Genomic DNA, 27,894 nt, shown 5'->3' with positions numbered 1-27,894 from the left:
AACGTACCTTTATCGTTGGATACGGATCTTTAGCTATTTGAATCAATTTATATCGGTTAAAGGATTTTGATGACGCTGTGTGTGGAAGAAGGCGATTGTTCTAGCACTTTTCGATTTTTTTTTTTAATATGTTTTTTAGGTATATTCCAGTTTATAAATAAAAATTCGAATATGCCTCTTGATAATTTCAATAACATCAGTTAATAACATATTGTTTTAATTAATTATTACCTTTTTCCACTATCAGTTGTTTTTCATAGATTTATCGATTATATAGTTTTAAAGTACTTGTAGAGTGGAAAAAATGTTAGGGAACTAGGGTTGGAATAAAACGTTATAAAATCTACATCATCAAATATGTAAGAACATCGAATCGATTGATTAATCGAATGATTCGAAATCTATACAAGTTAAACGAGAGTTATGTATTGTCCTACATAGTTCGTTGGCAATAAAACAATTTTGTCACAATAATTATTTATTCTAATATTTATAAGGTAAACCTATTCGTGCATAAACTTTTTACAAGATGACTGTCCGAGACGATGATAAGAACTTAATTAATCTGATTTAAGAAATGAAGAACAGGACAATACAAAATTGCAGCTGTCCGATTGTATATATTAAAAATAAATAACTTAAATAGAGTTAGCCACTTGGGTTTTTGTACAAAAGCCGTCTGAAGTAGAGGGCTGGGTTGTGAAGTGGTTTATAAAGTTTCTCAAAGACGAAGGCCAGGGTTGCGAGAGCGTACGAAGTTTATCAGCTCGTCACTGTCTTCACACACGAATGGCTTCACGTGATGACAGGCGACATCGTGCCACTTCACACCGTCGTTATAGAAGTTGTTCAGGATAGCCAAACAGGACTCGTCGTTACCCTTCAAAAAAATATTATCAATGATGGAAAGCTGAGTTAAAACTAAATTGCTTCCGATTAATCGATTACCTCCATACCATAGATATTTAATTTTCACGGTCGATAGTCTAAGTAATTTAAGTACCGTTAAAAACCGGAAGAGAAACTAAATCAAGTCTCTGTGATGAGTATTATAATATCGAATAGTTTTCTATCGAAGAATTCGGTACAGTAGAAAGCTCCTTTAATAAGTCAATAACAAGTTTACACGTCATGATGAATGAATTTTTTGTGTCTTTTATAAATTTTATTCATATTTAGAATATTCGGATGTTTAGTTTGTGAAAGATAAATAAAAAAATATTATGTAAATTACCTGTGCAGCTTCTCTATTGTCGGGTTGGGCTTGTCCATATCCTCCCGTGTAGGACCAGTCACCAGTGTTACGTTGTTGAGTTGGCCCGATCTTAGCACCGGAGCCAGACCAGAACCAGCCGTTTACATTAGGTGGCTGAAGGTCAGGGCGATCGCAGCCAGCAAAGTTGCACTTGCGACCCGATGTCCAGATGTAACGAACATTTCCTTTCGCTATTTTTTGCTTTATGAACTCATTTTCCTAAAAAAAAAAAAGACTTTGAGAGAAGTCCATGCAAGATTTCTAAACAGAATTTACGAAACTTGAGTGTCAGATGATTGTTAATTTCTTAAGATATTTTGTAAAACGGTTAGTATGGAGCGAAGTCAGTGACGGGAAATGCGTCTTCATCGACTCGTATATATCCGGTACAAGAAGTGGGCAACACGGCTACAAAAGAATGTATGTCGTGTTCCACTTGTTTGTATAGCGAGCACCTTATGAGTATGTTGTCTTATCGAGAAATGACGCAGCCGGCCATTGCACCCCTTTCACGGACTCCTTCCACGCTCTACAAACCTAATCAGTGTGAAGTCGAACCATTTTAATACATATTAATTATCTTAACGAGTTACTGTTACTAATATTATATTACTTTGATATAAATTATATGTAGTCAAATCTAACACTTGTTAAATATATGGTATGTACCTCGTGAATGTTAAAAAATAATGTAGCTGTAGTTAGAAAACCAAAAACCAAAAGAATTTTTCAGAATAAGACAAAAACAGGTGAATCATAATTAGACTGAAAGTGATAATTGTGTTTACGCAATAGACGAAATGTCAAAAAAAATATGTAATCCATCCATTGTTACACCTTCCCACTGTAGAAGGAAGATAAACTATATAATAACATGAAAAACAATAGTAGTGTTGAGGTAATTGACACGCGGAAATGATCCGAAATCTTATACTTTTTCTTTGTATTTTAGAAACATCTTGTATGTGTATACTTAAGTACCTACCTACATATATTAAAAGATATTACATCCTTGTTTAGAAATTATGATTTTCTCTTTTCTTTAAAACGAATAATCGAATTTTGGATAGTCATATTACAATGAGTTAGTATTTTGTATATCAGTTTCCTCTTTTTTTCTTTTTTTGATAAATATTTCTTTATTGTGTGGTGTTCACTACGTGGAAAATAAATTTTAATGTATTCTTATGCACATTGTGAATCAATCATTTGAAGACGAGACAAAACTAAATGTATTCAAGGTCTTTCTGAATTTTAAATTTAAGAAATTGTTTCTGGATCTGACATTATTACAAAAAAAAACACCTATTTGTTTTACCATTGCAGTAAACAAATTGAGCTTGCTACATTCTAAATTATATCTTACTGGACGATGGGAAAGTGAGCGTATCATCACGAATCACGATTGACCCTATTACGTGATGTAACATAGAAGATATTAAGGGACTAAACTCTAAAACTACGTAACGGAAACAATTATACATAAATTGTTATATTTGTTATATTAGTTAGGAATATTAACTTTTTTATGAGATATTTGCCATCTGTTTTCAGCTTTGATAGTCCTATTAATAGCTTTCATTTAATATAAATAATTATTATGTATATTTTTTTATTATTATTCATCGATGCATACAATTTTTTATGATGCCCTTCGTTAAGAGATAATGGTCGATAGCTAGATACAAAATAAATTAAAAAAAAAATAATTGATCGATGAATACTTTAAAAGATATTGGCTATTACCTGTGGAGTTTCCAAAGAGACGGCGTCCATGCAGTGTCGTCGGCAGATGTTCCTGGCATCCAACCAGTCAACTTCCAAACTACGTGTTGGAGCATGTTCCCAACTGAAGAAGTACGAATGCAATACACCGCGTCCATCGCGGTACGTAGAGTGACGAACTCCTATTCACAAAATAATAATAATAAAGTATATGGAAAAATTTTACTAAAAATAATAATAATTTTCGGTTTTCACATTCAGGTAGCCTAAAATACGATTTCAAAAAGCAAGAAATCTTACGAATGACTGACATGAACCTTGATTATTCATTATACAGCGCTGAATTACGTTGAGTAATATTTCCAGATGAAAATGTTATCTTAATGTATAATCAAACAATCAATTGTTACCAAATGTATGTTAAGCACTTTATAAAGTTGATGAGGTTAACACCTCGTCTGACTATTTTGCAATGTGCGTGGCATTGGTTATTAGTCAAGAAATGTTTAGTACCAACCTCTAAGTCTCGAGTAAGTACAGACCACAAAGTATCTCATACAAAGCACTTTGAGATGGCGAAAGACGACACTCAATGTAAAGGCATTGCAAAACTATGTTACTCATTTTAACATTCAAACTAGTTAGATCCTTTTGCACAATATATCTTAGAGTCAAATGTAACGTAAAAATGGTATTTGCTCTAACAGAAACAAAATACCTACGGTACTAATTAACGAATTTACCTACTATGTCAAAAGATAAATATGTTAAAAAAACACAAATTATTTCTTGCCTACCCTTACAACGTTCCTATGTTGTTGTTAAAAGTATTTCTAAACGCTAAAACTTATTTTCGTTTAATTCTGTCTTTATTAATTATAATTGTACCGCAAAGAACACACATTTTTTAGCACATGTGTAATTTTCATTGGTTCAAATGCTATTTTAGAAACAATTGTAAAGATAATAAAAACATGTACATAAATGAGAAAAAATCAATTGCATACTTTCGGAATTCAGTTCTTTCTCTTACGTAATTTTAAACACCAAGAGGAAAGTGAAAAGTTTCTGTCGTACATTATAACATTTCAATTGGAAGAGAAAGTCGAAGGTAAATACCCTCGACCTTACGGTAGTTTTAGTCATGCTCTGAGAGTGTATTGCGTTCTTTAAGGTAGATCAGTTTGAGGTAAAAATCGAATACATTTGTTGCATCCGGTATTGAGGTTTCAAAATACTGAAGTACCTATCTCATAAGGTACGGGACATAAATGCCAGTGCCCACAAAAGATTCTTTGTTATCTTTGTGACAGACTGTCGGTCAATTGTTATAGTCTGAACACTCCCACAATATTGCAGGTGCCGCCCTTTAACATACATTTTTAAGTAGCGATATTACAAATGATGAAATATTTCCCACACGTTTTTTATCACATTATACGTTTTTAATAAAGACATTTCTATTACTTGAAATATAAGCATGTTGAAAGGATGTAAAGAATTTATTGGGTGATGACCTTTTTATCGAAAGCATACTTCCTGTTACACAGTTACACTAAGCGACACCTATAATTTTCATAGAATATTCGATTTCATCTTACCTCTACTACCTTCCCACAAAATGTGATGAAAAAGTGTTAACAACACAGAGAAAGCAGTTTCAGGTGAAATGAAGTTAAAGAAATATTTAATGTATTTTTACATGGATTACTGATATTTATCATATTCTTTATCAAAATGTTAGAAACATATAAATTTATTTAAATGTGGAAAATAAACTAACTTATTACATAGATAGATGTTCATAGGAGAAACAAGCTGATGCCTCTACCAGTTAATTGTATTTTTTTTTTTCACAGTGTGAGGTAAAGTAAATAAAATGATATTCCTTCTATACGAGAAGAATACGTGAATATTTTTAAAGTAGGCTATTAATTATTATTTGTCTATTATAATTATGATTAAGGTAGCTAACTCAATAATAATTAATAAATATCGTTAAATCGTAAGGCAAACCAATTACACTGCAAGGCAAACCGGCCGCCACAGATTCCCTCTTCAATTTAATGAGTTGTGCAACTAATAGAAAGGACGTCTAGCTCATCATTGCTATAATTGTTTTGAGTAACTAAGATATGTTACTGGCAAATTTCGTGTTAGAATGATCTCACCAATATTTTTTAACCATGGCAAGGTTTTAGCTCTTGTGATTCAAAATTGCAATGATTCTTTTTTACTTTCTCATTTATGACGAGTAAAATATACAATAGTTCATCAAGCAAATTACATTTCTAGTACATTAAATACAGCCATTAAGCTTTTAGAATCGGTAATAAATTCACGGACTTTTAATGAACATTAGCTGTCTTCCGTGCTTTCGATGTATTTTATAGAGAACAGTTATAGGCAAATCAAATAATTATGCCTACATTCATCACTATTATTATACTAGGAGGATAATAAATTTATTAAACATTAATTACGATTGACTTGCATGAAATAGTTACTCAATCAATGTAATGTGTGTATAATACGTACGGTTAGCGCAACTCCTAGGGTCAGGTAAGGCCAGGCGTCGTTGGGCGTCTGCGACGCAGAGGACCGCCAACAGCGCGGCTGCTGCCAAGCAAGCGTGCCGGCTCATCTGTTTATAAACATATTATAAGGTTAATCAATGTTTACAAAAATATACAACTTCAAGTTATATTTTCAGTTTTTACAAACAATAAAAATTGAGTTCGTAATAAAATCCAAATAAATGACGAAAAATAGGTAATATGGAAAATTTGGCGTGGTTTACTAAACTCGGAACTTACACCTCGGAGTACCGATTATGGCCTATGAAACCTAATTAACTCTATTTCAGTTCGCTTTCTTTCATTATGCAGTCCATTACCACCCGAGGACAATCGATACGTGAGATGAATTTATTTTGTTGTATTTGTGAAAGCAAAACCAGATCCGCTGACCTCCTTGTTGCATGCTTAAACGTTTGTGTGAAAAGGTGGTCCGCACGAGAAATCGTCGATTTGACGCAAATTTTACTTAAAGCAAAACTTTCGGCTTTGCGTCTATGAACAAAATTAGTTTCTATTGTGATAAGTCTATGGCAAAATAATTTTTATACTAATTTATCATGTCAATAGAATATACTAACAATTAATGACAGAAAATCCTCTTTTTATTTTATTTAAAAAAAACTGTAAATTTTATTGTTTGCAATAAATTAATTATACGAGGTGTTTTTAATATACATTAGCCGACACTGCCTTGCATTTTTATGCACATAAATCTATAATACACTTAAAACTTCCAAACATATATATAAAATAAATAATGTGTAGGAGACACTTGATTCTTCACTTGCGTACCTCTGGGAGTTTAAAATGAAGCTGATTGTTGCGAGCGTTAGAACTGAGCGTACGTCTGTTTGTACGCAAGAAGCGTGTGTCGACCGCGGTTGTTTCAGAGGAACTGGCGCAGGCGCAAGCGTCCTCTCTAATTAAGCCTCCGAGATTCATTCACTTTCACTTCCAATACTAGAGAAGATCCGCCGCACCACCTCGACTCTTCAATGTAAAACGTTACTATCGAAGACCTTCTGGAGGTCGCAGCCGGATACAATCGCGATTTTATATAACACACCATAAACAAGTAATTGAATAATTGCATCGAATAATTAATTACGACATAGGATAATAAAAATATACTTCCGTAATGTTATTGAAGGTTCTGTATGTGACGGTATTTAGCTCCCTTAAGTGGATTTAGTAAAGGTATGTATGTATGAAGCTCGTAGGGTATTTGACTGGGTTTACGATTTTTATATCAATACCTCGTGGCTTCTTACAAATAAATGTCTTGAGTTGATTTATGTTTAAAGGATTGTAAAATAATTGCCCAGAGAAAAGCCTACTAAAAATATCCCTTCATAATTTAGAAGTATAAATAATTTTGACAAAACTCATTTTATGTACAATAACCAATTATTAATTATACACGAATATAATTGAATGGGTATTGATGAAATTTCATTAAGTGTCATGTTTTATTACTTACTCGTTACTTTACTCTTACCTTACTTATACTCGTAACTTATTAAAACACAAACATACTCGTAAAATTGATATATACAAATATTTGCTTACGACTGTTATGGAAGTCTGAAATTTCTTTTTTTTATAAGACTTTTATAACCATCTGAATTTATGGATATTAATATAAAGCCTTATATGTATGTTCTGAAATTATTACGTTTAAATACATGTAAAGAAGCGAAGGTTTTGTAAAAATTTGTTTTTTGTAGAAGCGATTAACCACTTTCCATTTTTAAGACTACCATAATCCAAAATTTTATCAAAAAATGAGTGTCTTTCACTAGTACAGAAGTTTACAGTAATTTCTTTTTATTAAATGTGATGAATTGAATAACATTCCATAGGTTTAACCTGTATTTTTTGACTCAACAAATAGCAAAACACGGAATCCTCTGACGTCAACGCCTTATATTAAGGAAAAATAAAGTTATTTTTTAGCTCACATAGAATATATCTAAGTATATAAATAGGTGTATAATTAAAAAGTAACAATTTATTCGCGTTAAATATAATGCATAAAATAATTCTTAGCGTTGTGTATCAAAATTTATTTTGTTAACAGTTAAGGTAACTGGAATAGCAACATAGTATACGGATAATAGAAAATTTCCGTTTTTTTTTAAATGAATATTTTTTTTGAAACGGTTTTTATAAGGTTTCTTTTAATTTAAATTAAAACATAAATATAAATTGCAAATTATTTAAAGGGAAAATCGAAATTGCTTAACGTAACGTCATAAGTAGAACGAAATGTGACGTCTAATACAAAAATATAGAAATTAAAAAATATTAACATACAAGTCGTCTAATCGTTCTTATATCACCAAAAAAAAAAAAATATTTTGATTTGACTGGTATTTTAAACACATTTTTATATATTCTGCAATACATTTGGTATGTGTAGAGATTCTAATTTCTAGCTTATTTATAACTTTCAATTTGGATAGATTTTGCGACAAGAGTTAATAAAAAGTTAGTAAACGCTATAAATTATTATTGTTTGGTTTTGCTTTGAACAAATCTAAGTGATCTAATCTAGTAAATTTTTCAACAAAAAAATGAAATCAGATTGTCATTGTGATCATATCAAATAGTGATATAATAGACAATAGAAAATCTGCCTAATGAGATGCCAAAGAGTATCACGTATATACGCGACAGCGAAATTATAAACATAAAAATTTTATAAAGATTTTATTGAATTCTGTATCATACAATAAAAAAAGAGAAAGATAAATTTTGAGGTTATAAATGAAAGAGCTCACCTCTTACCTTTTCTGCAAAAAAATATAGGTAGTATACGTATATTTGAAATTTGTATTACATAATATGATAACATTAAGAATGTAATAGCTATTAAACACTTACGAATTATTACATCGACAAGCTAATGTTTGATTAATTCTGTTAGCATAACGGGGTTATAGGGGAGAGTTATAAGTTGAGTTTTGGTGTACAAATTAAATAAATACTTAGTATAACTTTGTTATTTACGTTGTGACTCAATCGAGACTGGTGTCAGTCATCAAGTAGTACGCGATATTTCGAGATGGTTATTACTTGACATAACCTGAGATCTTAGCAAGTGAAAGTCAACCATCGATTTAACGATTTTATACTAACGACTTCTTCTTCGATTTGTATCTTATATTCTGATTTATTCTGATATATTAGATAATTGGTAAATTGCATATCTACAGCCAGACATATTGTAACGTTTTGAATTAAATAATCTTCATAAAAAATATTTTTTATTTAAATATTAAGTTCCTATTATATTTTGGCTTCTGATTATTTGTGTAAATTTTAATTTTGAGGCAGACATTTTGATTAGTATGCGGTAAAAGTATTCGTGCTAAGAATAATAAATTACTTATAAATGAGAGTTTTGATATTTACTTATTTATAGATACTACTAAGTTTTAAACAATTTCAATTATTCAAGATTTTTAATGATAATTCATCATTTTATTCTAGCTATTTCCCGTAACTGGTTCAATGTCTAATTAAATTAATTATAAACCAGGTGAATGGTTATTATTTTAAATCTTTTATTTCCCCAATTTACATACAAAGAGCTGCTTAATGATTCAAGAACTTAACGTATACTGAAGAGTTTTTACTTTTTTTTATACTGCGTTTTCTCTTGTCCCACAAATTTTTTGGTATATTTGGTTAATATACACAACGGTTCCACCGTTTGTAAACCTTACGTCATACATAGACATACCCATATGTTTTATCAAGCCTATAACCATATTATGAGGGAATAATAAATATGAAATAAGACTTTAAAATACAACGTATTGCAATTAATATTATACATCAATCGTTCAGTCTGGAGTTTCTACCGAATAGAAAGTAATAAAAGATACGATTGAGTGTGAGTTATCTTTATAAATAGATGTATTAAAAAAATAAAGGTAAATAAATAAAAAAATTAAATCCTTTAGCCCGATAACAGTTTTAACCTTTGACAGCAACTTTAGTTCTTTCTTATGTCTTGAGGCCACACTTTGTTCATCGATATTGTAAAACTAGTTCATGAGGTTTGAGACTGAAGCAAGAATAAAATGACTTTAGGCCTTCCATTTATTTCCAATAATTTCTCTGTCTAACTCAGATAAGTAAAATAATCCAAACCGTCTAAAAATGCAAACAAAAGATGTATCTATTTTATCCTCTCTAAGAAATTTATAGAGTTTTCTTATAATTTATTTTGCTTTAATCAAACATAAGTAATAAACTTAAGCAAACGTAAAAGGAGATTTCTCATAAATTAGGAAAAAATTCAAACTCAAACAAAACTGTACAACGAAGTAGGCAGGCACTTTTTTTGAGTGGCAAACGAACGAAACCCTTATTTTAATCTAAATAATGTAACTACTCACAAATTTCACTATTTATCAGTGGGGAATAGTAAAATTATAAAGTGCAAATAAATATATTACATAGTTTTTAATATAAACCTTTTGCCATTCTGATGCGAATAATTATGCAACTTTCAGTGATGGTTATGAAATTAACATATTTAATGCATTTAAAATGTTTTGGCATTCCTTGTCTTCAAGCAAAATTTTAGTGTTGTTGATTGTGATGCAACTTCCACTTTCTACAAAATTAGCAAGTCGTTAAGCAGATGCATAACATAATAATACTTATGTATATTGTATATCTCAGTATTAACATTTAAGGATGTCTAATTGTAATCTACTGACTAGGGACCTACAGGAAGCTTAATCAAATCAACAATGTAAGGTAGTTTAGTTTTTCTTAAGATTTTTTTTAAGTTTTGTAAACATCAATCACACTAGGAATAACCGAATTAAAATTGTTAAAGATAAATATCAAGAAATTGAAGGTTGGCAACATTTATCAAGAGTCAGACAATTACAACTCTAAACTATCATCTTTTGCAATGGAAGACAAGATACTTTTAAATTAGGTATGTACAAGGATTAATAATAGCCATAAACGAAAATATTGTAAAACAAGAGCACACACTGATGGCTATACTTTATTAATAAACACGTAGAACACAACATCGCGTAATAGGTCAGCGAATGCAAGATACAATCATCTGATATAATTTGGCGCTATTTGATATATTAAGTTGTGAAAGGAATCTTATGTACGATTATTGCAATATGTAGGTATCCAAGTTTAATTGCGAGCTTTGCGAAAACTAGAATGTATCTTTCTTAAATGGTATATTGTATAAATTCTATAATGAAAAAGTGATTAAGATTATATAATAAATAAACATATTGCTTACATTTTACATGGTATAATAAAATTGTAAACTCAGAATAAAAAATAGTTAAACTAAAATCGAGGTCGTTCACAATAATACAAAAAGAATCGCCGTGATGGTCGTATTAAAGCTCCATGCAACCTCGATTATTCAGTCATAATACTCGAATTGTTCGTTTGTATATAGGGCACTTTTAGCATCATATTGTTTCGTAATTATATAGATCCATCATGTCAGGTGCAACCTAAATAGTTGTATTGCAAATTGTGGAGGCCACTAGCACAAAAGGTGCATGTCATTAAACCTTACTTACATACCGGAGGGTTAGAGTATGCACATGATAATTATTTTTTAAGAATCAGTGCGTATGAAAACTTTTTCTGCACAATGTAGAGAAGTTAGCATAAACATATACAGACTATGTAAAAATAATGCAGGTGATATTGAAGTGAGTTGCTAAGAAGATATTGTTAGCAATAATAATCAGTCATTCACACAATAGTATATCTTTAATGCTCTAAATAAAAGCATTAACGTATTTTTTCAGAATATATGCTAAATTACATTGTTGAAATGCATTTCCTAAGTTTCTTCAGATTCGTCGAATGTGCTCTGGGGCGAAACTTTCACAGATGTCATAAATATTCACGGAGGAACGTCGAACTCTAATGCGCCATATGACAAAGCAAATGTTTGAGTTCCTACATGTATGGTGACAGTAGAAATTTTGTTATGAGGTGTGGTATGCTATTGCGTTGTGTAATACAGCGTAACGAAGGCCTGGGGACAATAAAAAAAATGATAGCTAGCTGACGTTAACCAATATGCAGCAGGTACACAAAATATAATTATTTGTAAGAATTATGTAAAAAAAATTAACTAACAATACATTGCCATCGCTCATTTGTATCTAACGATAAATGGTTATTTTATATAATAAAACGATAAAGTGTTATTATCTGAATTGTCGTTAATAATACAGGAAACGTAGTTCATTTTTACAGGTAAAAAACTTGAAAGCTCGAGAGATAAATGGAATAGTCCTTCTTAACAAAACAATTATAAAAGTTACTTTGTCAATGAAACCGTAGGTACAATCTGCTTTTATATGTTATCTATATAAAACGCTATAGTTTTGAAGTAACAGCGAGTATTATTAAAAATAAATGCAGTAGGTAAATATACAGCATATATTGAGTTTCTTTCCGGTTTAAATTGTGCTTGTTATCTTTTCTGAATCAAAAGTATAAGTATAAGTAAAACAAAATAAAAAGGGCTCAAATAACAAATCAAATATAAAACTATACATAGTTTTTATTTAAACATACATATAAGAATATGGTTGATTACTTCGAAATATTCAAGGAATCCTAGGTTTTAAAAAGGAATTTACGCAACAGTCAACAATAAGCCATAAGTACTTTTTCATGGGTATATTCGTGAGAAAATATAAAGATTTATGTATTCATGATTATTTTATAGTTTACATTGTGTAATAATTAATATAATTATTTTCAAAGCATTTAATTTTTATTATTTAGTATTTAATAGAATAAAATTATATGTTTTGTTAGTAACTCTATTATTGTAACAATTAAATTCTTCAGTTCAATCACTAAATTTCACTTATTTGGTTTATTTTTTACTTTTTATGCACAGAAATAGCAATATCACCCGCGCACTATTAAGCGGCTTTAATACTGCCATCCACTTTAAGTCTTAAGGTTCTATTTTATTCCATGTCATATAGATACCTACAACATTGTATCCAATGAATGTACAGGGCTCGAAAATACAGGTGATTTTATTTACTATCTACAAATTTTCATTTTATCGACCGACCATTTTTAGTTTATTGAAACTTTCTGATCAATTTTTTATGTCTTATTCCTACCGCCCGTAATACAATGCTGACAGATCCGGCACCCTCTTAAAGGAAATTATTGGCTGATACCTTTGAAACTATTATTTTTATAACAAAACATAAAGAATTCATTAGTGTAGAGAATAAACTGTCGCATCTTGTATTTTCTATATATGTAAGTATATTTTTTGTAAAACTTATCGTTCACGATTTGTGGCTCTCTTGAAGAACCGATTTTTTTTTAGCTTTCAACCTTCTTAAAATCTTAAAATGTTGGAATAATAAGTAAAGAAAAAATTTATTTTTAAACATTATTTTATTCTCAATCTTTTTACTAATATTCATACTTTTCAGTTATAGGACGTTCAATGTTGAACCAGATGGCATAAAGTTGAAAAATTCTAGGTACAACCAAAAACAAATTAATGCGATGTAATTAGTCTATCTATTATTTAGATCATCTAAAACGATGATCACAACTGTTTAATTTTTCAATAATATCTTGGATTACACTATATACCAATAAAATATATTTAATAAATAAAAAATAATATTTCTTGTTGTTCTAATTATAACTTAGTTTTTATAAATATGTTTTTTTTTATTTGACCAAAAAGATTTAAAAAAACCATTCTCAGTCTATTTTTAATTATATATTTCCTACCAAGCTGGACAATAATTATATAAACGATAAATTGAACTTTTATATACTTTGTTGGTAACACTTGCAACAGTTTTTTAAAAAAAATTAGAGACTAGATTTTATAAAGTTGGGATATTGTTTTATTAGCGAAGCCGTTTTAAATTCTGTTTGCAAATAAAAAATACTATAGCTATATTAAAAAGTTTTGAGATAAATATACAATAATTATAACCCCAAAAAAATTATCAAAACAAATAAATAACTTAGTTTTTTAGAATAAGACGAATTCAGGTTGTAAGATGTAAGTTTCAAATGTAGAAAATTTTATTTTTACACGACCTTTCTTTATTTAATATTTGGTAATAGTCGGCAAATTAATAAAATATATATAATAATTTTATAAATCCTAATAATTTCTAAATGACCTCTAATATTTTTGTAGACGGTAAACACTATTAAAAAAAAGATTTATATATTTATATTCTACATTACATTCGTTATCTGTAACGAATAGCAAATTTTGTTCTTTCTTTTCGTATTTCATCAGCTGCGATAGAGTTACTCCCTTTTCATAGCTATATTCTATTATAAAATGGCTGATAATAAATTATACGAAATATTAGGTGTTTCAAGAAGTGCAAGTGACTCAGAAATCAAAAGAGTAAGTTCTACATAATAATAATGCATGTACCATTATAATAACTAACATATCCTTTGTCAAGCACGCTATGCTCGTTTTTCAAACCATGATTTAATTATTGTAACCTCTTATTTCAATACATTTCCTTTCGTTAAATTGCAGAATTACCACAAACTTGCTAAAGAATTTCATCCCGATAAGAACCCGGCAGCTGGAGATAGATTTAAGGAAATAAGCTATGCTTACGAAGTTTTATCAGATCCCAAAAAACGCCAAACTTACGATAAATATGGATTGAAAGGGTTACAAGAGGGTGGCCAAGGTGGTGGTTTTCCCGGCGAAGATTTGTTTGGACATATTTTTGGGGACATTTTTGGTATGGGGGGCAGTGGGCGAGGCAGGGGACGCGCGCGAGGAGAAGATACTATCCATCCCCTTAAAGTGACTCTAGAGGACATGTATGTTGGTAAAACAACCAAATTGCAACTTAGTAAAAATGTTATATGTGGTCCATGCAAAGGTGAAGGTGGGAAACCTGGATCAGTGATACCATGTAAAGAGTGTCACGGTCAGGGTATCAAAGTGTGGTATCAGCAAATAGGTGCTAACATGACCCGTCAATGCCAAACCCGTTGTCCTGCTTGCCAAGGACAAGGAGAAACTATTAATGAAAAGGACAAATGTCCTAAATGTAAGGGCAAGAAAGTCTTAAATGAGACAAAAATTTTAGAAGTGCATGTTGAAAAGGGAATGCGCGAGAACCAAAAAATTTTCTTCAGGGGTGAAGGAGACCAAATGCCTGACACTCAGCCAGGTGATGTGATTATTGTATTGCAACAAAAACCTCATGATGTTTTTAAGAGGACTGGAGATGATCTCCTGATGGTTCGAGAAATAACTCTCACAGAGGCACTCTGTGGCTTTGAATTTGTTGTTAAACATTTAGATGGACGGGATTTACTAGTAAGACATTTACCAGGAGAGGTAATCAAACCTGGAGACTTAAAAGGAATTCAAGGCGAAGGGATGCCTCAACACAAAAATCCATTTGAGAAGGGTAATCTATACATTAAGTTTGATGTGACCTTCCCAGATAATCATTTTGCTAATGAGGAGCAGTTGAAGAAAATTGAAAGTATTCTACCTCCTAGACCAGCATTTGTGATGCCAACTGGAGATGATGTTGAAGAAGTCAATATGATGGAGTATACAGCTAGTGAGAAGAGTAGGTCAAGGGAAGAGGCTTATGCTAGTGACGATGAGGAGCATGTGCATGCAGGACCAGGAGTTCAATGTGCCCACCAGTAGATCAATAAACTTTTAATCTTAATTTATGGGTTTATACTCGAACCTCACATTCTATTACAATACTATTTAGTTAATACTAAAATGTGACGGAATATCTGCAAAGGTTTAGATATAGTGTATTCAATGAATATTCAACATGCAAATTTATAGTCTGAAATAAAAATTCATGTAACATTTTAGATCATTGCAATAAAACCGCCTTAATTATTTATATTTTATGTACATGTACTTTAAAATCATATCATCATTGTTACATTGAGGATATGGTTAAAATATTAGTAAAGGGATTTTATTCATTCCATTGGCACAGGTGTGTGTGTGCAAATGCATAGATTAATAACTATAATTTTAATAAAATTTGTTTTATTTGCTTCATGATCTCTTAAATTTTTAAGTAGTTCCTACCTAGTACCTGGCTTATTTATAAAACAATGCCTATATTTTACATAAATATTTCAATCATGAGTTATTTGAAATGTTACTTTGAAAACTTAGTTATTTAATACATATGATATTTCATATTTTAAGGCCATGTAAATATCAGCCCTAGAACCTAAATTTCCTTTAGCAATCTTATTCATTAACGTATTATGAAAGCAATATTTTATTTAAATAAGTCATTTATAATGAAAGATATAAAGATATACTTATAAAATACAAATATTATATTTTAAAAAATCTATCCAATAGTTAGAGAAATTATAGAATTATTTATTGCATCTCTGATATTTTTGAGAATATAGATTAACCTTTAGTAATATGATGGTATATATTAAGAACTTAAATAGTATAAAAAACTACAAAGGAGGTTAGAATTCATACACAATGGTTTCTGCGTAAAAGAAATATGAATGACTAACAATAGCAAATACCATTTTGACGTTTGCTATTGTAGGTAAATAGGTATCTACGTATATGCGGAAATGGAATAATAATTCTATTGTATCGCGTTGACTAGTGTTGCCACCTTACATGCTTCTGTTGTTATTTCTATTAAGGCAATTTTTTGTCAATTTATTGTTAACCTAAAACAATATTTATAAAACATATCTATTTCATCAAATTGTTTACGTTTGATAAAACTAAGTTCTAAATTAAATAACAATCATTTAAAGGAAACAATTACAATATAGTCATTAAAAAAAAAACAATAAAACGTGTAAACGATTTGAAATTCGTTCGCATTTTAGGTTGGTCTTACCTAAATTTTATAAGGATTTATCGAAGGAATAAATAAACTAATAGAAGTACTCTCTCGAAAAACAATTAATTAGAGTAAGAATTATAGTTTTTTTTTGTTCGTCATTATTACTTATATCTGTAATTATACATTTCATTTAAACAAGCAGTTTTAGTTGTTATACAATATTTATTTTATAGGCACATATATGAAATAGTTTCAAATATTATACTACTAGTAGAATAAAATAATTTAATCATTTTTTCACAGATGTGTCTATTGATTCACAGTATTTTTGGAAATCCTTTCTACTTCTACATAGGACATTTAAATTTATTTCAGTCATTCCTAAACTTCGAAGCTTGGATAACCTTTTTTTCACAGTACTTTGTGAGGCAGCAAGTATCCTAGATTTAATTGCAATATCTTCTACAGTAAATCCTTCTTTGATTAAAAAGTCTAGGAATTTTTTTAACTGTAACAAAAAAGTGGACAACAGTTATCTAATTAAGTTATTATTTCATTACACATTCTTCTTTACTATTGATTCCTAATTAATTTTACCTTTGTAACTCGGATAGTTTTTAATGCAGGTGCTTTCACATACATATCTTCAATTAATTCAGAGGAAACATTGAGACGTTCTGCGAGATACATTTTTGTTGACATATTTTCCCCTAAAATATTTTTTGTTTCTTGAAAAATTTCAACATACCTGAAAAATTTAATTTAATGAAATATTGAACAATGTTAATAATTTTATTCAACATTTTCATACATAACATACCTATTTAATATACTTTCTGAGCACCTCACCATCCATGGGTATAAATTTGTGATGCCAAAATTTTTAACCCTAACAAGCCTCTCTTCTATAGTTTTATGATGATATTTAAGCACCCACAAATCCCTTAGTATACGGTCACCTTCTACATTCATATCTAGAAATGAAAAATAAAAAGAAATAATAAAGAGTGGGTTTACAAAGATAAATATACCATGGTTGTGAAAGACCTACCTCTTACCTAATAAAACTTTTAATGAATTTTCTAACCAATCAAATGATAAAGTATATATGAAAACTCTTCTGACAATTTGTTCACTTAAAATAGGTGATGGAACCTAAAATAATTTTCTATTAACAATTCATATTAATAAATGAGACACAAAATGGAAAGTGCCTACCTTTATATGAGAGGAAAGATAATATAGTCTATTTTCGCAGTAGCCACATTTTACATCATTCTGTGTTGTCTTGACTATATGAATTAAAGTTTTCACAGGCAATTTAAGAAATGGTAAAGCATCTGCATCAGATTTGAAATTAAGATTAGAAATCAATTCTGCCTTTGAACTATCTGGAATGTAAAAAAAACCCATTTTACATACATGCATTTGTGTTATTTACTTCACAGTATTGGTTTTATTAATAAATACCCTTTAGTTTATGGTTTTTTACTTCATATGAGCTGAATTGTCGATGATAACCAATAATTTTATTTATTGCACATTGCGGTTTTAAAGGCACGAAATATTTAAAATAATTTATTGTCCGATCAAGTACATTTAGACACAGTTTGGTGCCCATTGTTTGAATAATAATAATATCTGAAGACAGCGAAATAGAACATAAATATTCACTCAATATACTACTTAAAGAAATAAAAGTAGCTTTAATAATTTATACTCATATTTTTTGCAATTATTGTTAGGTATTTACAATTAGATATATTTATATTTTGACACTGTCATTTGTAAATAGGGCTACCAGTAGCAGTAGAAAATATCTAAGCGTTTTGTTAATAAAATTAAAAAATAATTTTTTAACATCTTCAATAGTAGCAAGTTTTACTAAACAATTTCCAAAAAATTGAAGTTTATAATGAAATAGATCTTCAGCAATTTTTATTTTGATATTTTTTATCCTGATAATATATACATTATAAGGATACGATATCGACTTAAAAACTTAGTTCTATAAAAATTATTATTATGGAAAAATTAAAAGCTGGAACGGCATAGTTTAATTAAAAATATCTATTCCATAAATGAAACTAATATTTTCGGATTACAACGCGTTATTTTATTATTTTTAAAAACTACATAATCTCGACGTTTCGGTTACTTTTTAGCAACCATGATCACGGGCAGACAATATATGAATGTCTGCTTTTTTGTTACTTTTGGATGGAGTATTATTGTTAGCACTGCGGCTTTTACAGTTGGTCTTGTTGTTTATCATCTACCGCACCGATTTTTAGGGTTCCCTAGCCAAATGGCAAAAAACGGAACCCTTATAGATTCGTCATGTGTATCTGTCCGTTTGTCCGTCCGTATGACACAGCCATTTATTTACGAAACTGTTGGGCCTACATAGTTGAAACTTTGTAGGTTGATGTATTCTTGTAACCGCTATTCGAATTTTGAATAAAATATAATAAATTTAAAAATTAAAGGGGGCACTCCATACATGAACTGATTCTAAAAAAAAATTTTTCAGCTAATCTATGTGATGGGTGTCTATGGATAGGGCTTTAAAATAGACATTGAGGTTCCTAAAACCATTTTTCGTCAAAATCAATTGTTTGAAAGATAGACGCTTCCAAAGTGAAAAATGTCCCCCCTCCTCTAACTTTTAAAATAAGAGACTGAGAAAACTAAAAAAATATATGCTGTACATTTTAATGGAAACTTTCAACGAAATTTTTTTGAACGAGATATCATTATTAGTTTTTAAGAAATAATATATTTTTAAAAACGCATATATACAGTTTTGTCGTTCATACAAACATTGTAAAACCAAGTAATTTTTTTTTATAAAACATCGATCAAAGTTACAACGCACTACAATAACGTTGATATTATGTCATGTACTTATTGATACGGAACCCTTCATTGGCGAGTCCGACTCGCACTTGTTTAATTTTTATTAAATTTTCTGGCGTACCACTCCGAATGCCTGCAGAATGCGCTCACTGTGTCACGAGGGTCTGCGGTGTGGTTACGGACCTTATATACCTAGTATGGGAATTGCTTTTTTCTTTTCTCTTCAATACGAATAGGAGTTTTTTTAATCCTTCCAATATGTTAGTGATTCAGTAGCAATAAATAATTAATTATTCAGTTAAATATAAAAGACCTGGACAATTGAAGTTTTTATGTATAGTCAACTGATATTTTACGGCCACTCGCACTCATTGAGTAAAAAAGTTAAAATCCGCATCCATATCAAGGGATTGTATATATTGTATTGATACACAATCCACACATCACTGATAGGAATGCTCAATTGTATAGGAAAGTGAGAGAAATATAATAAATTAATTTATTTCATTCAGATCAACATAAACTTAATCCCTATATCGATGTGATCTTGATCTAGGTGATCGATGTTGATAGTGTCTTCTTTCTCTACTTTTGGAATGACCATCGTCTTTTCTTTTACTTCTTGAAGTTGGACTTTCTCTTTCAGGCGATTCGGACCACCTCCATGAACGTGACGACGTGTGTTGTTGCCTACAAACATGATAAACAATTGATAAATACATATCATGTCTATTACAAAAACTTAATTGATTAAAAATAAATATTACCTTTTTGAATAACGTTTTTCATAGGTTATGTGTAAATCTACAGGATTTTTAAAAACATGAAGAAAATTACATGCCCTGCCTTTCGGACATCGTCCAGTAACTTGTAAACCTAATATAGAAATAAAATTAAGATTAAACTTTATTGGAATTAAAGTCCATGCTCGTCATCACATTTATGTACATGTAAAATTAGAAACTTTATAAATTTTTAAATCAATATTACCACCTATAAAGAATCTAGCAATTACCTTTTCACAGATGACAGCTCTTGAGGAGAACCAACACATTTGAATTTATTTAATAATGTATTAACTACTACAGTTTCTTGTGGAAAAAAATATGAAAATTTTTATTAATATCAAGAAATTGTTTACTTTGTGAAGATTATAACTACATCAAAAAGCTTATTTCTTATATTGAATTTTACTATTATCTAAATAATTATATGAATTGATATAATTCGACATTTTACATCATACATGTTGTCAGATGACTAAGTTTTTTTTATATTGTTATATCTAATCAATATACATATTAGATTCTTAATTATTGTACCACAGATCTTTGTTATAAGCTGTATGTATATATTTAATTCCATACTGTACTTTAATTCAAATAATATGTAATACGAACCACATATTGCACTACTCCATGATAACAGTCTACAAAATTGCAATGAGAGTTGTTTTCCGCCATACCATCTTGTATGAAGGGCTCTGTAAGCTGAAACTGCACTACGAACGTCGGAGTACTCTATATATGTGTTGCCTCGGAGATGCTTTTCAAAGTTATTGCAAACCTATTAAACATTAAAAGTTTATTGATGTTGGCGTATATATTATATTGAAACTCTTGAATTATCTTAATATACCTGTATATAATATATATGAACAAAATTTACTATCACAAGAAATTTTACATATTACTTTGTTTGTTTTAATTTGTATTATAAGTTATTGACATTACTTGTCAATATATAATAACAAATTTGTAAATATAATATTGGTCAAAACTTACTTTAATCTCAACAACCTGGCCAAATTTTTGAAATTCTGGCAATATGTCAAAAAAAAATTCTTTGAAATCCTTGTAAGTATCACTATCTTCATATTCCAACATAATATCTGTGTCATATTCATTAAAATTTGAATTCTCCAAGCCAAAATGTCCAAAAAGATTTGGAGCTAAGAGTATCTGTGTGAAAAGTATAAATTTTAAACTAACATATGAAAAAAGATAACACACTAAAAAGTAATAACAATTGGAATATTAGAAACTTTTAAGTTTAAAATTCATTATGGTTAAGGTTAGATTTACCTTGCTGATACCTGGATACTTGTGGTTTCTAGAACATTCATCTCCAAACCGGCAACATGCAGTTTTAGCATAAAATGGACATGGGTCACAATTTGGCCGACTTTCATACAATGTAAGCAGCTCCTGTGGAGGATCCTTACAATCACCATTTAGGAATTCTTCTAAGTTTTTCATGAACTCTTCCTGTCTCTTGACATTTTCTTCTTCTAATTCTTTAAGACGTTGAGCCTCCTTTTCTTTTCTCTCTTTTTCCTTCTCCCATTCCTAATGATTATATTATTAATAAATTTAATAAAATTCACTTACTTATTTAACATATAATCATTTTCAGTTAACTGAAAAGGTCAATCTTTAGGACAATATTTGTCTTTTCAACATACCTGATGAAGCTTAGCTTGTAGTTCTAGCTGCTTCTTAAGCAACATTTCTTTTTTGATTTGAAGTTCCTTCCAGTGTTTTAAAGCTACTGCTTCGGCGGCCAACCACTTTTCATTTTCAACCTTGTTAGAATTTTCAACTTGTTCAAAAATATATGTTTCTAATTCTTCTTGTGCTTTTATCCAATCTTGATTATCATTTCCATTAGGTAAGCAATCTAAATAATGTAGTTTCATATATGTTATCTGAATTGATTTTGGAAATATAAAATCCACATATCATCAAAACATACCTCTTTGTTTAGCCAACTGTTTGCGTATCCTCCTTCTTCTTTCCCGTTTCACAATTCTTCTCCATTCTTTATGCCTAAAGAAAAATATTTTTAACAAATTTCATATGTAAACACAGTTACGTAGAAGCAGTGAATTTAAATAAAAGACCATTTACTTTCCCATATATATTGCACTCATACTCATTTCATAAAAGTAGTTTAAGGTCAGTTAATTACTTGCAAAAGTTAGCAAATTAAAAAGAAATGTAAGTTGGTTTATAATTTAGATTTAATTTAAACCAAACTCACATCAGTTATCTCTGTTTATTAAAATGTCAAAGTCAACGGTGGCAAACGGCGGCTACAGATAGATTTGTATTTAATTTGACATGTATACAGTTCTTTTAGAAAACTAATTAAAGCATCTAGCTTAAATATAAATTATAGAATCTTGCTTGGCTCTTGTTTTCAATTATATCATCATAGGGCAATCCTTGTGAATTTGAATTTTGAAATTTTTATATTAATATGGAAAAAATAATAAGTTATTTTACTTTATTTATTTTATAATAGTTGTTACTATAGGTAGTCTTGTATACCTTTCAATATATAAAAAAACCTACAGAGAAATAAAATAGCGTGTATGAGTATAAAAGATTTATAATAATTAATTTCCTTTAAATGAAACTAATGTTTTCGGATTACTGCGCGTTATTTTATTATTAAAAATAACAACATACTCCCGACGTTTCGGTTACTTGGCAGCAACCGTGATCACCGTTCTTAGACCTCAAACTTATTTTAAAATAAACAATTTCTTGCTTTTTTTACTAATTTATTTTTCCATTAGCAGTTAGCTTTATTGATAACTGGGTTGATAATTTTTTTGTTTTGATTTTCTTTGCTTGTATTCCTTCTTGAAGTATAAATGCAAAGATTAAAAATTATATATCATAATTCGATATTTTAAACACTTCTCGCATTACTGCTTTCTCGACAAAAATGCGTTTTCCTGAATAAAAAAAAAAAAACTTTTCGAAAAGTTAATTCTAGGTAGGGTAGATTATTAAAATTTTTCATTGTATTGGTTTTATTCAAACAATCATATTTAGTCAAGAAATATTAATCGCCAGGCCAGTGCATCTGGAGACCTTAATAAAGAAGTGCAGAATGACATTATCAACAGCATAAGTTTATCTCATATAACGCTTGCTTATTTTCATAATTTAGATAATAACGAGGGTACTATTTTTAACATCATTTACATTCAAATATGGTGTGTCATTAATTTGACTCAGCATTATACTTTCTTTATTAAACTTTAAATATATATAAAGGAATGGAGAGAAGTAAAGAGAAATTGAGAAATAATATAATTAATAACAATGAGGGCGAAGTCCAGGAAGCTTTAAATGCAGGCTTAGATCCAAATTTGGAAGGCGGGTGGCCCATCAGATTAGCTGCTCGCTATGGACTTTATTCTATGGTTAAATTATTTATTCTTTATGGAGCGAATCCACATATTTTAAGTGAAGCAGGTAGGCCAACAATATACATTGTTTTAAGATTACCAAAATGGGTTTAAACAATTGTAAATTTATTAAGTATATCAATTATTGTTATATAGGTACACACTAGAAACAGTATTTAAAGTAATATTGATATAAAGTTAATTACGGTTTTAGGGGCATCGACATTACAACTTGCCGTTTTTTCCGGTTTACATTGGGACACTGAAAATTGGACATTTTTATTATCTTGCTGTGACTCGTCTCAATTAGCTGACGGTGCAGCCGTAGCTATAATTTTTAACAATGTTCAGGGTTTACTCAAAATTCTTGACACAGGAAGATGTAACACAAACATACCTACATCCCTAACAGGTTTTTCTTTTTAATTGTTGTTCTATTTATAATAAATGTTTAATTAGTCGAGTAATCATTTTTTTTAAATTATTATTATTCGTTCTAGGAAAAACTGTTGAAGATTTAGCTAAGGGCTACAAACTTCATTATCTTTTAAATTCGCCAGTAAATAATAATCTCCTCCAAGCTTCAGCGAGTCCCATCTCTCGAAGACCTAGGACTGTAAGTTTAATTTTAAAATATTATCTTCTGATGTCATAAAATTAAAGTTGGTATAAGTGTTTGACTGGTTTTTAATCTAGATCGAGTAAATTTTGGTTTAAATTTTATATGAAAAAGTTCGTATAGCACAGGACAACTTTTTGTCACATTAAGGACCTTGAAAGTAAGGTTTAAGTAATAAACAAGAGTTTCACATTTGTTAGAGCATTGGCAAGAAAACAAGTTGTACATACATTCCTAATAAGTCAACTCTATTGACTAAATACTTTATCAAGAAACGCGATGATACTAGCTTGTTCGTTAGAGAATGCATCACGTTGAATGTTTCGGGATTATCTCAGAATTAACCTAATTTAATACTACTCTTTGTCAATAATGATAATTTAATGAGATGACATAATATTGTACGTATTTTTGCAGGACGTAAGGAATGCTAACCACAGTCATAGAAATTTATCTCCGTCAGTTGCCCGTTTCTTTGACTTAACGTCACGTCAGCCATCATTAACTCCTCCCCACAGTCCGAGAAGTGTACTATCTTCAACGAACACAGCCCGATTATTAAACTGATATAAATTTAATTTGGCTCATAATCTGACGCGTCTTAAATGCTTAAGACAACAATTTTATAATGTGTATAAATATTTAATTATAACTCTTGACATGTTTTGGAAATGGCATCAGTTTTAATTCTTTTTTGACATGTGTATTTTAATAAATAAATTATTGACAAGTGTTTCATAACATTTATTGCACTTACAAACAGATTTTTTAGACTATGAAATGGAATCCGTAAATATGTAATGAAAATACTGTTTCAGTTGAAAAGAACTTTAATGGCTTATTGCTTTCATTAATTTATATTCCTTTACATTAATTCCTCCTTTTCCTTTTTATCTATAATTGCTTAGACAAAGTAGTGTTAGTCATTAATATTTTTTTTTAAATGAAACAATATTTATCATAAAATATTTTTAATAAATTAAATTTTATATGAATGATAGGGGTAATATGTCCAAATCCAACTGTCGTATTTATCGTTATAGAAGTTTTACAGTTAAATAAGATTCTAGCACATACTAAAATTATATTAAGTTAGTCAGTGTGGATTCCTTAATAGTATTAGTTTTCTTTGGAATAACAGGAAATGTAAATGTTTAAATAAATTGTAATTCTTATTATTGTCTATTTATTTGTTTTCTGTGTGGGCGTGCATAGACTCACAACTTGGGTCTCAACAATGTTTTCAATATTTTTCTGCAAAAGACGATGTCATATTTGACAAGTTACATTATATATTTTTTTCTTAACCGACAAATGAAATTAGCTTGTTTAATTTTACTTACATTATCATAATTGTTTTCGGAACACATTCCTTTAATTATTAATGGGTATCCGAACACAGCAGGCATTTTACTTTTTAGGCAATTGATGAACCGCGATAAGACTAATTTCTTAAAAATATTTTAGTAAAAGTTAATACAATTACTGAATAATTTTATAGACAATAGAAAACAGTTTTATATTTTTAGTTAATTTTACCTCAACATTTTTAGGGATTGGAATAATATTGGGATAGTTTGTAGTTAAACAGATGTCAGGATATGTCAAAGGTTCTCCGCGCCAAAACCTAACTAAATAGTATTTCGGTTCTTCTTCAGGTAGACGATAACCATGCTGAAGATAAAGTTCGAACATAAAATAAGAAAATTAACTTGCTTCGCAAACAACCCGCATTGTATTGATGTTTATGGATAATGCTAAATCAAAATTAAAAATCGGTTATAATTAAGTAAATCGATAGTTTTTACGGTACATTTGCCTTAAATCTCAGCATTTTATTTTGAGCAAGACTTACAATATTTTTCCAATGACGACGTAAATCCTTGTAGCACTTAAAGTCACCTTTTGGCAAATTTTCTTGATATTCCTCAATAACGGCTTTGTTCAAACTAAATAGTTTAATTAATTATCATAGCAACGATTTGAACAAAAATAATGTTTATCCGACAATACCAAGTTAATATAAGACGATTTGTTTTAGCAATAAATATTACCTTGGGAAAACTCTCACACATTCTCCTGGGTTAAGCTTATCTCTTGACCTAATAAAATGAACTTTTACCGGTTTCAGTTTTAGTGTAATATTGTTATCTAGGAAAAAACAGAATGTATTATAAAAATAATCCGTACTTTGTTAATACTGTAAAGTTGGGGGAGAGATTTGAGGGAGAAGAGAGAGGAACCTGATAATATAAGTAGTTTTGTCTGTTTTTTAAACAAATATATTGTAGTGTCTTTTGCAATTTTTTTACTAATGAATAACTACATCAATAAGGAAAATTATACTTTCAAATAACTGGCGATGGTGAATGCGATGTTATATATTTTTTCATCATTTTTAACTATTGATTACTCATTTTAAAAAATACATTTTCGTATTTTCTTCGTGCTAGTTCTTGGTTAACCAAAAATGTTTTTTTTTTCTTCGTGCTAGTTCTTGGTTAACCAAAAATGTATGTAAAACTGAAACTCATAAAGAATCTTAATCTAGATTCAAGATGTAAGCAGTTAAATTAAGTCTTAATATGACAGGTGTCTTCCAATCGTGATCAAAATTGATCAAGGTTTAAAATATTTGTCATTACAAGCGTATTAGTTGTGATTCGTTCTTGAATCTGTAAGAAAATTATTTTATTTTTACCGTCAACTGAAGACAAGCATTTAATGCCATCCTGAGGACCTGAAGCTGTTAAAAAATCTCTGTTATTTATATAATAATTATATCCCAATACATTCCAACTAGGTGCAAGTTTAGCAGACATTGTATAGCAGAAACACATTGAATATATTTCTGCTGTGACTTTTCTTATGGGTCCATTCTACAATTTCATGTAAAGTTTATTGATAAAAAGTACTAACTTCTTATCAACTGAGACATTTTCAATTTATTAAAACTTACTGGAGTTAAAGAAAATTTTAACAGTAAAGAAGTGAGTTCATTGTAATCGGGCCCTTCGTTTTTAAATACTATGTGAACCTCTTTAATATCACTTTTGTCCGGGCAAGATAATACAGATGAATGAGAGAAAATTATCATTCTGAAAAATATAACTATCTTTTAATAGAATACGGTGAAAATTCAAAACTTATGCTAAAATAACCAGTGAGATTATACAATTATAAAACCCCTAATACATTTAACTTACCTGCATTTAAGTACTTTCCAGTGAAAATTTGAAGGGGCAGAACGATCATGTTTATCCTTGAAATTTGCGATAACTTTCAAATAACCTAATTCGTTCAAATTAGGAATACTTACACTGTATTCATAATAATTCATCGCTTGGTTCCTATACTATACTCTTTAGGCAATAGGTTTGATGTTTTTCTATTCCCGCCATAAAAAAAAAACTTTCAATGCCAATATAACAAATCATATTCAGCCAATGTTGTTTTTTCTTTATTATTTTATATCTTTATACTTTCAGTTCTATTAAAAATAATAAAAAAGTAATCAAAAGTAAATGCAAACTGAACTGGCTATTCAACTCAGTTAGATAGAAAACGATCTTTATACTGTCAAAACCATTAAGAATAATGATTTTCGTTCTTCCTGTTTGTTTACTGGTTAACAATAAGGCCTGTAAATTGTCGCTCTTTCTTTCCCACCACTTTATCTACTTATTGAGACTTGAAAAAAATTTAAATTTGGCTTAAAAATATTAGGTATCAAAATGCTTTTAGCATACCACAGAAAATGTTTTATTAGATAAATAAAT

At 29.5% G+C, this 27,894-nt stretch overlaps 6 protein-coding genes across 7 annotated transcripts; 2 read left to right on the top strand and 4 right to left on the bottom strand.

Moving 5' to 3' along the window:
- Window positions 1-638: 638 nt before the first annotated feature.
- LOC116765345 (uncharacterized) lies at window positions 639-6,516 on the bottom strand. The gene is made up of 5 exons (XM_032654800.2): window positions 6,352-6,516; window positions 5,519-5,624; window positions 3,002-3,162; window positions 1,235-1,474; window positions 639-880 (listed from the first exon to the last, which is right to left on the bottom strand). The coding sequence occupies exons 1-5, from the start codon at window positions 6,499-6,501 to the stop codon at window positions 722-724; spliced, it is 816 nt and encodes a 271-aa protein (XP_032510691.1). The 5' UTR covers window positions 6,502-6,516; the 3' UTR covers window positions 639-721.
- Window positions 6,517-13,838: 7,322 nt separating this feature from the next.
- Window positions 13,839-15,308, top strand: LOC116779691 (dnaJ homolog subfamily A member 2-like). The gene is made up of 2 exons (XM_032674091.2): window positions 13,839-13,999; window positions 14,141-15,308. Exons 1-2 carry the CDS (start codon window positions 13,931-13,933, stop codon window positions 15,284-15,286), a joined length of 1,215 nt encoding a protein of 404 aa, XP_032529982.1. The 5' UTR covers window positions 13,839-13,930; the 3' UTR covers window positions 15,287-15,308.
- A 104-nt stretch (window positions 15,309-15,412) lies between these two features.
- Window positions 15,413-18,223, bottom strand: LOC116765307 (transcription termination factor, mitochondrial). Its single transcript, XM_032654751.2, has 6 exons — window positions 17,904-18,223; window positions 17,652-17,824; window positions 17,492-17,588; window positions 17,254-17,407; window positions 17,031-17,181; window positions 15,413-16,941 (listed from the first exon to the last, which is right to left on the bottom strand). Exons 1-6 carry the CDS (start codon window positions 18,052-18,054, stop codon window positions 16,723-16,725), a joined length of 945 nt encoding a protein of 314 aa, XP_032510642.2. The 5' UTR covers window positions 18,055-18,223; the 3' UTR covers window positions 15,413-16,722.
- A 1,554-nt stretch (window positions 18,224-19,777) lies between these two features.
- Window positions 19,778-22,387, bottom strand: LOC116765253 (U2 small nuclear ribonucleoprotein auxiliary factor 35 kDa subunit-related protein 2). 2 transcript variants are annotated; one of them, XM_032654677.2, is made up of 8 exons: window positions 22,335-22,387; window positions 22,047-22,120; window positions 21,757-21,971; window positions 21,377-21,640; window positions 21,077-21,253; window positions 20,693-20,858; window positions 20,060-20,168; window positions 19,778-19,982 (listed from the first exon to the last, which is right to left on the bottom strand). In XM_032654677.2, coding segments are annotated over exons 1-8 (1,173 nt in total). In that variant the 5' UTR covers window positions 22,337-22,387; the 3' UTR covers window positions 19,778-19,816. The 2 variants fall into 2 exon arrangements, with proteins under 2 accessions (XP_032510568.2, XP_032510567.2); XM_032654676.2 differs by having other exon boundaries at window positions 22,202-22,361.
- Window positions 22,388-23,103: 716 nt separating this feature from the next.
- Window positions 23,104-25,290, top strand: LOC116779810 (uncharacterized). Its single transcript, XM_032674289.2, has 5 exons — window positions 23,104-23,267; window positions 23,363-23,563; window positions 23,711-23,908; window positions 23,997-24,112; window positions 24,533-25,290. The coding sequence occupies exons 2-5, from the start codon at window positions 23,365-23,367 to the stop codon at window positions 24,680-24,682; spliced, it is 663 nt and encodes a 220-aa protein (XP_032530180.1). The 5' UTR covers window positions 23,104-23,267; window positions 23,363-23,364; the 3' UTR covers window positions 24,683-25,290.
- On the bottom strand, window positions 25,274-27,455 carry LOC116779814 (uncharacterized protein C18orf63-like). The gene is made up of 8 exons (XM_032674298.2): window positions 27,322-27,455; window positions 27,075-27,213; window positions 26,817-26,994; window positions 26,170-26,266; window positions 25,971-26,064; window positions 25,655-25,789; window positions 25,459-25,566; window positions 25,274-25,369 (listed from the first exon to the last, which is right to left on the bottom strand). Exons 1-8 carry the CDS (start codon window positions 27,453-27,455, stop codon window positions 25,298-25,300), a joined length of 957 nt encoding a protein of 318 aa, XP_032530189.2. The 3' UTR covers window positions 25,274-25,297.
- Window positions 27,456-27,894: the final 439 nt, after the last annotated feature.

This window comes from Danaus plexippus, chromosome 2 (genome assembly GCF_018135715.1).
Source record: "Danaus plexippus chromosome 2, MEX_DaPlex, whole genome shotgun sequence".
In the NCBI taxonomy this organism is placed as follows: Eukaryota; Metazoa; Arthropoda; class Insecta; order Lepidoptera; family Nymphalidae; genus Danaus; species Danaus plexippus.
Note: the sequence above shows the minus strand (reverse complement) of the source record. Positions and strands in the feature narration are given on the sequence as shown.